Source organism: Pipistrellus hanaki (genome assembly GCF_964339955.1).
Source record: "Pipistrellus hanaki genome assembly, chromosome: 6".
Taxonomy (NCBI): domain Eukaryota; kingdom Metazoa; phylum Chordata; class Mammalia; order Chiroptera; family Vespertilionidae; genus Pipistrellus; species Pipistrellus hanaki.
In genome coordinates this window covers 7,930,206-7,939,252 of record NC_140508.1, presented here as the reverse complement: position 1 = coordinate 7,939,252, position 9,047 = coordinate 7,930,206, and the positions used below count along the sequence as shown (strand labels likewise).

The following is a 9,047-nucleotide window of genomic DNA, read 5'->3' as shown; positions in this document are numbered from 1 at the left end:
GCTCTCCCCAGACCCCACCCCACCCCGGATCAAGCCTCAGACCCCTCAGGGATGGCTCAGGGAAACTTCTGGAACATTACTAGCCGTGGGAGCCTTTGGAGCTGTGAGCTTTGCAAATGGAAGCTCACTGCACGCGGCCTCCTGACATCTGCCGACACGCACCGCGCAGTTCCGGCAGGGCCGCTCTCCTGATGGCGGGGACGCCGGCACCGGTGCATTAGGCGACCTCCGGGCGCGGGACGAGGTAATTGGCTCTCATCACCCTGAGTGGCGTTATCAGGCACCACGCGCAAACAGCTTAAAATTAAAGGCTGGCATGGAGCCTATTAGGGCCGTAATGGGTTACAAAATGAACGCGGCTCACCTATTTCTATCAGCTCCCTCCGCGGGTCATCTGCAACCAAGACAGATAATTTACTATCTGATTCAGATTAATTGCCATGTTTTCCTGCCTTCCTGCTCACCAAGGGTCACCGTGGATCCGAGCGCTTCAGAAGTCGCCCGGCTTGGCTTTGACCAGCAAACATCTCAGCGGGAGCTCAGCCGTGTTCCTCTCCGGGGAGACTCTCCTCTCTGCGAAGCCTCGCTCAGGTCTTGAGGCCCTTTGCCCCCTCCTTTGGCTGCTGGGACAGGAGCATCTGCTGCTCATCCTGCCTGTGGTCCAGCTGGTGGGTGATGTCCTTGGGGGTCACCCCCTTGGCATCCTTGGCATAGGCAGAGGCCCCGTGCTGGAGCAGGAGGCTGATACAGTCCGACTGGCCCGTGAGTGCAGCCACGTGCAGAGGCGTCCTGCCCATGGGGGACCGGCCGAGACAGTTGGCTCCTGTGAAATAAGAAAGCTGGCTGAGGGAGGTGTGTTCAGGAAGAGAAGCATGGAGGGGCTGAGGCTGGGAAAGGAATGTTAGGAAAATTAACAGCTGCTCCCACGCTCAGTACCAGGTCTACGCGAGGGGACAATGCCTCCCCCAGCACCCGGCACCACCTCACCCCCAGGCTCTCCCCCATCGCAGCCGGTGGTCTTTCAAAAAGCCAGTCACCCTCCTCCCATCCCGCACTGGCATCCACTGCCCTTGGGGTAATAATGTTCTCGGTCTTTACTGCTCCATCTTCCCTCCCCTCCCCCTTCTCACTCAAGCAACACCCCCACAATGTTCTTCCTCCCCACCCTGCATGCCCCGATCAAACCAGCCTCCCAGCTTCATCCCTTAAGTATACCCTGCTCCCCCATCCTGCCCCAGGCCCTTTGCATGTGCTGTGACCTTTGGAGCCCTTCCTTCATCAGCACCCCGAGCGCCTCTGTGTAAGCTTGGTGGATATGCTGTGCACACCGACCATGGAATTAATTGCTTGTAATCATGTCCCTTCATAAACTCCATGAGGGCAGAAAGCACAGTGGTTATGTTTTCCTCCCCAGCACCTAGCGTGATGCCTGGGGAAGACAGGCGCCCAGGCCGTGACGGATGAGAGGCGGCCTGACTCATAGGCACACCTGGCTCTGGTCGCATCCCTCACTGCCTCCTGCAGGTGGATGGGCTAATGACAGGTGTCCAATGTGCACTTGTTGAGTGGAACCAAATTCTGGGTAACAAATGTCATGGCACAGAAAACCAGGCACTTCAATTCCATGGGACTGACACTTGGGGAGCCCATTTCTGTGAGCAATGGCTGGCTGGTGAGGCACAGGGTCCATTAAACAGGTCCTCCTAGCGCCCGGCCCGGGCCAGGCCGCCTCTTCCCAACAGCTGTCTGCAAAGGACAGAAGACGTCGCGAGGCCGGCTGTAATTTTTTAACTGGTGCTTTCAAATACATCACAGTTCCATCAGAGGGAAAATGACATTTTATGAGCTTAAAGGATGCTGGGCTGTGAAAAGCCCATATTTCATCTCACAACAGGCGGAGTGCAGGAGGCAGGGGCGGGGGGTACAGTCTGGAAGCTCCCTCCATCAGGACGCCGCTGGTCATCCTACCCGCAGGTCCGAGCTGTGCCCGCCCTGCCTGCCGGAGGCGGGAGAGAGCAGGCTGAGTGGGGAGAGGTGGGGCCAAGGCTGCAGGCGGGAAAGAAAGGGTCTGATTTGGGGGTGTTGACAGCGGAGACCCTTGGACGAGGCTCTCTTCTGAGCTCCCAACCATTGGCCAAGGACGCTGCCTGCCACGCGCTTCCTTTTCCCTGGAAGCGTGGGCGGGCCTGGCTGGGCCTGGCCGCAACCACTGTGCATTGTTCTTTGATGGGCGACACCTCAGTCTGTGGGCCTCTTTCCTCAGACACATCCCACATCCAGGGAGATGGCGCCCACTCTCACAGAATCTCATGGGAGGCCCTTAATTCAGGGACAATGCGGGCTAAGGCTGGAGGTGGGGAGGGAGAGGAGGAAAGAGTGTTTGGGGTGATTATCTCAAGGCTCGGAGGGAAGGGCCGCCAACCAGCAGGAGAAGGGTGCCAGCGTGGGGCCCCCAGTCCATGTCAGAAACCCCACTCAGCTGGGGTGCAAACCACACAGGCATTGGGGGGTGCCCCGGGGTGTCGGGTTGGACATGGAGCCAGGACGCCCCTTCGGCTGCTCTCCTGCAGCAGAAAGAATTCCCTGGAGGCCTGGCCAGGGAGGGCACCGGCCCCTGGCTACCGTGTCCTGAGGCACCTCAGACAGGGACCTTGATGGCTGGTTAACAAGACCTGCACAAAGGAAGCCGCTGCTGAAGGGACCGAGGAGAAACCTTTCTGTCCTCCCTCCTCACCAAGGACTAGCTCTTGAACATCCTCGCCTCACAATTACCTTGTTCCAGAAGATACTGCACCGCCTCCACGTGGCCTCTGTGCGAGGCGACGTACAAGGCCACGAAGGCCCTCTGAGCCACCCACTTCTTCCGCTGCTTCTCTCCCAGGTAGAGCAGAGTGGCTGTTCGGTACGGAGAGTCCTCGCTCACGCCCAGGCAGGAGAGCTGGCGAGAACGGAGGGGCGTGAGCGTGGGGCGGCTGGGCAGGGCCCTCCCCCGGGTAGGTCTGCTCAAAAGCCCAGTGAAGGCCACCGTGGGGCCAGGGGGGCGAACCCTATCGGGGAGGCTGGAAAACAGCCGGGGATGGGGGGACTACACAAGCCCAGGAAATTGGAACGTGCCATCAGGCAGGCTCGGAAGCTGGAAATGCTTCCTGTCAATGCTTGAAGCCAGGTTTTTCCGGGTGCCCAGAGGAAGGTGGTCGTGGCCAGTGAGGAAGACCCAGCCAGCACAGAGGGGCTCCCCTCGGTGAACAAGCTTCCCCCAAGACGTGCTCATTCCGACCTTGCGATCTATTCCGGGCCCATTGGGTCCGCTAGCTTGGGAGCACTCTGAACTCGGCTCTCTCTCGGGGAGGAAGAACCGGAACACTATCACCTCGGGGTGCACGGAGGGGGCTCTCCCTGATGGCGGTGTCTGGCGTGGGGTGGCGGGGAGGAGGGTGCTGGCTCAGACAAAAGGGAGTCACCCGAGCCCAGAATCAGAGCCAGAATGTCCAGGCACCGGAGAGGCCTGGGAGACAGAGGAGCGAGGGTGGACCTGGCCGTGGCCCCTCCCCACACCCTCCTCTGAGACGTGCACCCACCCAGGGGTGCTGCAGTGCTGTCCCTGCCTCCCCCAAACCCGCTCACCCTTCCTCGACCTAATCCCAACACCCCTCCGCACCCAGCCTCCCAGCCCGTTCCCAGCCGGAGTGAATTCCGTCTCCTTGCACACAGCTCAGCCCTATTTGATGAGCTGCTTTTCTAGAAAGCACACACACTTGCCCCCTGGGTCTGAGTGATTGGTCTTCACCATTGGGTGGACAAGCTGGTTTCCATCTACTTCCCCCCCACCGCCCACCCCAGAGCCCAGCACATGGCTTGGCAAACAGTAGGCGCCTGCTGTGTACCGGAGAAAGGCAGACCCCGCCAGGACGGTGCCCCTGCCCGTGTTCCGGGCCGAGAATCTCCAGGGCACCCGGGCGCTGCACTGGCGGTTATATTAGGTTTCCGACTTCACCAAATACACACGTGAACAGAGAGCACATTGCCCAGATTCTTTTGGGGGGCATGAGTGGATTATATGTCAAAAGTGAGTGAACACAGTGAAATCGCAAACCCAATGAGGGAGGGAAACACTGGAACCTGGATTTGAACATTAGGACATAAGTCCTTGTTATCTTTTCTCCCTGCGCTGAAATTTCTCCTCAAATATTTACATTAAAGTCTGGGAATCCCCACCTGCCACACACACACACACACACCATTTACAACTGCTTCCTGAGGTGTAATACCCATGTAAAGAATCATGAGAACACCTTACTGCTATCCCCTTCCACCGCTGCCTGAACCAGGTCCGCCCATCCATCATAACGCCAGACATGTAATGAAATAATTCCACCGGGAACGACATCGTGAAACCTCAGGGTAGTGTCATCCATCAAAATTCCTGCGGAGAATCAGTTTTTCTTTTAAAAAAAAAAAAAAAAAGAAATGGGTATTCCAGATAAACTACTACGTTAGTTTAGTTAGGAGGTGATCTGACCTTGGCTATCACAGGTACCTTCAGAGCCGTGAGCACGCATCTCCCGTGATGGCGCCACACAAGCGGCCGTGGCCGTTCCTGCTCTCAGAACACGAATGTGGCTCCGCTCAGAGAGAAGCCAACCAGCCACCTCCAAACCCAAAATCCAAGGCAACTGTTTACCAAATTCTGCCATTATAACTCATCATGTTGCGAAGAACAAGAGTCGCTAGAGTCTTTTCATGAGGCAAACTCTACAGAGTGAAAACTTGAAGTACCGAGGTTGTCCTCTGTGTGTAGCACAGCTCGGCGTGGTCATACAAGTCAAGCCAAAACCCTCTGGCGAGCGTTGTCTTCGTTGGGTAAGAGGTAGCAATGGCACACGTCTGCTGGATCTGTGCTTTCCCCATAAGCAATGCCACAGGTTAGTCTCCTCTCTGCTTGGGCTGGGTTGTCACTTATTCCAGGTGGAATTCACCAGTGTTTTTTGGGTTTAATGGTTGATTACTACATACCTGAAAGAAGTACCTACATTCTGTTTTGTTTTGTTTTGTTTTTAGTTATCACCCAGGGATATGTTTTTATTGATTTGAGAGAGAAAGGGAGAGAGAAAAGGGGGGGGTGGATTGATGGGAGAGAGAAACATCAATCGATTGCCTTCCGTGTCCATATGTCCAGCCTGGGTGTCAAACCCCCACCCTAGGTATGTGCCTAGACCAGGAATTGAACCTGAAACCTTTTGGTGTATGGGACAACTCTCCAACCAATTGCGCCGCCCGGCCAGGGCAGAAGTGCCCACATTAAGTAATCTTCATGGCAAGCGAGGCCTGTCACCTCCCATAAGCAAACTCAGGCCCCCAGGGCATGGCAAAGCCGGGACTCCAACCAGACCTGCCGTCGCTGGGCGCCCTCGCTCTGGGCTCCGCTGGCATCTCTGCTTCCCAGCCACTCTGGATGGTGGATGTAAACAGGAAGTGGTGGCTGGCAAATCTGCTAATTAGGGTCTTGTTTGTGGTTCCAGCACAGAGGATAATCAGTAATTAGACTAAGCAAGACAACCTGTCTTCCCATCAACCTTGAAGAAATTAAGTAAAGCTGTGTTTCCCTGCGAACGACAAGTGTGCGAGTCACACATGCTGAGCAGCTCCTCGGGAAGAAATCGGAGCACATTCTTCCTTGCGGCAGGAGCGACTCCAGCTTACACAAACACTAATTATCACCTGCTTAAATAAATTATTAGAGCTGACGACAGACCTGTCAGGGCGACCCTCGTCTGCGGATTTGCTCACCCCTTTCAGATTTGTGTCTCACAAGGTTTTCACACCCATTAGCTCATTTGACCCCCCCTTGCGACCTCTGAGGTGGGCACAGAGGCTTCGGCTCATTACATATAGGCAGGAGCCCTCGAGTCATCCGTCGAGTGGTCCCACCTTCTCTCTCTCCCGTGGGCCATCCACAGTAAGGACCACAGCCCAGAGAGAGGTCAAGCTTCTAACACTCCCTAAGTGCTGGTTGAGGGACAGGATTGTGACATCAGCGCTAAGTCACAATCCTGTGACTTCGCTTTCTTGAATTTACTGCTCAGCATAGCTCATCAGCAGAAATAAATTCACCGGAGCGGGCCAGACATTCGTAGTTCAGGAGACATAATTTTCGAATTACTTGTTTTGGAACTCTGAGTCCTTCAGGAGTTCACCTCATTTTTAACATGTTAAATGCAGATGGGGTCTGAGATCTATTTCCCTTGGAATAAAGCCTCAGAAATGCCCCAAAGTTTCTGCCCAGAACTGTCCTCAGACACCCGATACACAGGAAGGGGCCTCGGCTCCCACAGACGCTTCTCCGAGTCTCTCTGTCTAGGAAGGGACATGGCATCGAGACTTCTCTGGGTGAGAGGACTCAGCGTGCAGATGAGAAGCTGCCCCAGAGTGCTTGCGGGAGCACCGAGCTGCTTGGGACCTGTCTGCACCATCCTGGCCTCTGCGGCATCACTGCTGTGTGTCTGCAGGAGCCCGCTCACATCCCTGTGCCGCAGCCAGAGCTCTCCATCTCTTCCTTTAAGTGTTTTTGCGTTGATGTCCACGGGTGGTGGATAACGGAGGCTGGGGGCTTTGATCCTCTCATCCAAGTATCGTAGGGATCGGGATAGGCCAGCCAGGTCCTCTGGCTGACGGGAGGAGATTGATGGCGAGGGTGTTTACCCTCCACTCGGTGCCTCTCGCATGGATGTGTCCGGACAGGAAGCTCGGGGGTCCCAGTTTAGCCGCAGTGAGTTCGGGTGCTGGGTTGATTCCTGTGGAGCTAGCTCTGAGCCCCTAATGTGGACAAAGTACACAGCTTGAGATCGGGATTCGGATACGAACTGGGTTAGTGCCAGTGCTCGGGGTTCAAATGTGGATAGGGTTTGCTTCGAGATCCGGGGTTCTGATGAAGGCAAGGTTTACTTTCTATTTTGGGAAGGATCAGTTCTGGGATGTGAAGACCTTATGTCTGTAAGACTTGTTCTAAGATTTGGGGGTTCTGATGTAGCCCTGGGTAGTGTGGCAACTGGGAGTGAGGAATTGAACAGGTTCTTCCCTGAAATTTGGGGGTCTGACTCAGGCAGGATTTGATCTAGAATTTGGGGTTCTGATGTAGGTTAGGTTGGCTAAGGGATTCGAGTTTCAAATACTAGTACTAGCGGAGTTGGCTTTAAGATTTGGGGTCCTCATATGTGAGGTTTGCTTTGAACTTCAGCTTCCTTACATGGATGAGGTTGGCTTAAATTGGAGTGCTGATATAGACATGGTTCCCATGGAGAGTTGGGGTGCAGATGTGGGTAGGTTTGACTTTATTTTTGGGGTGCTATTGTGGGCAGAGTTTGTCTCATGCTTTAGAGCACTTATGGGACACTTTGCTTGAGGTTGGAGTTCTGGTGTATTCGGTCATGGTGAACTTGGGATTTGGCTTTCAGGTGTGGGCAGTTGGCTTTGAATTTGGGGTCCAGATGTGGGAAGTTTGTTTTGCCGTCTGGCATCCTTACAAACACAGTAATGGCTGGTGGGTTGAGGTTCAGATGCACAAATGGTTGATTAGAGATTAGGGGCTCAGAATTAGGCATGTCTGCTCTGATTTAGGGTCGTGATCTGGGTAAAGTCTGTTGCAGGCGAGGGCAGGTTAGGGACTTTGAAGTTCAAACATGGGCATGGTTTGCCTACAGATATGGGTTCTCAAGGGGCAGAGTTTGTCTCAGGCTTCAGTGCTCATCAGTGAACACTGTCAGTGGAGGATTCGGGGTTCTGATGGTCACTTGGATAGTCTGGAATCTGGCAGTCTTGGCCAAGTTTCTTGGTTTTGGTTCCCAACATGGGCGGGGCTTGTTCTGAGCTTTAGAGTCCTTGTGTAGACTCAATTGCCAAAGGATTCCAGGTTCTAAGGCAATCATGGTTACCAAGAACATTTGGGGTTCAGTCTTGAGCAGGTCTGTTCTGGATTTGGGGTAGAGGTGAACAGAGGCTGTTTCACTCTTTAGCGTCCTTACATAAACAGTTTCCTAAGGATTTGGGGTTCTGAGGCATTTGGGCTTAGCCTAGAGAGTTGGGGCTGTCTTGAACAGGTTTGTTCTGGGTTTGGGGACAGGTTTGTTTTGGCGTTTGGTGTCCTTGTGTGGACGTGGCTGGCTGGAGGACTGGGGATTCTTATGTCCATGTGCCCAGCACAAGGACTTGGGAGTTTGCTTTGAGTTTGGGGTCCTACTGTGAGCAGGTCTGTCCTGGTTATGGGGTTCCACTGAGGACAGGCTCTTTTAGGGCTTCAGTCTTGTGTGGACACTTGGCCTTGGGACTTGGGTCCCTGATGAAGACTTGGGGAGCGTGAGGGTCTGAGCTGCTGGGGACCCTGCTGTGGCAGAAGGTATGGGATTGGCTCCTGCCATGGGCATGGTTTGCTTTGGGATTGGAACCCTAAGAGTCAGGGCGGTTCATGGCATGGGGTGGTCCTGCGGACAAGGTTTGTCTTGAGATTTGAGGTCTAGTGTGGATCTGTCTAGGATCGGGAGAACCCTGTTGGCCAGGGACTGCTTTTCCATCTGAGGATCCCAGGAGGTTGGGTGTGTTATGACACCTGGGGGTCCTCATCGGGCTGCTTCCCCTTAGCGTCAGGACGTTCAGAGGAGATTGGGCACCCGGGTCCAGGGAATAAATAGCAAGGCTAGGGGAGGGGTTGAGAAGGCACCACCTTGGTCCAGGTACTGGAGTAGCTGGAGGTTCAAGGGGATGCCGGCTGCCAGATCCAGCTCCTCCTTGAGCTCCTGCACCGTCATGTCGCCATGGCAGTGTGTCACGGTGAACATCTCCCCGGTCTCCTCCAGCAGCACCCGTATGACAAAGCGGTATGGGGCCAAGTCCAGTGCCATGCTCGCCGCCCGCGAGCCGTGGCTGCGACCCCGGACGCGGGCTTTCGATGAGTGACGCCGCCCCCGGCCCACGGAGCCCATCCTCCTCCCGCCCCGCTGGCCCAGGGCAGGGTCAGGGCGAAGGGCGCTCCCCTGCGGCTTTGCCGTCCGCGCTCC

General features: G+C 55.2%; 1 protein-coding gene across 1 annotated transcript; it reads right to left on the bottom strand.

Moving 5' to 3' along the window:
- Positions 1-450: 450 nt before the first annotated feature.
- ANKRD60 (ankyrin repeat domain 60) lies at positions 451-8,813 on the bottom strand. The gene is made up of 4 exons (XM_084888967.1): positions 8,714-8,813; positions 4,293-4,423; positions 2,773-2,938; positions 451-823 (listed from the first exon to the last, which is right to left on the bottom strand). Exons 1-4 carry the CDS (start codon positions 8,796-8,798, stop codon positions 588-590), a joined length of 618 nt encoding a protein of 205 aa, XP_084745093.1. The 5' UTR covers positions 8,799-8,813; the 3' UTR covers positions 451-587.
- Positions 8,814-9,047: the final 234 nt, after the last annotated feature.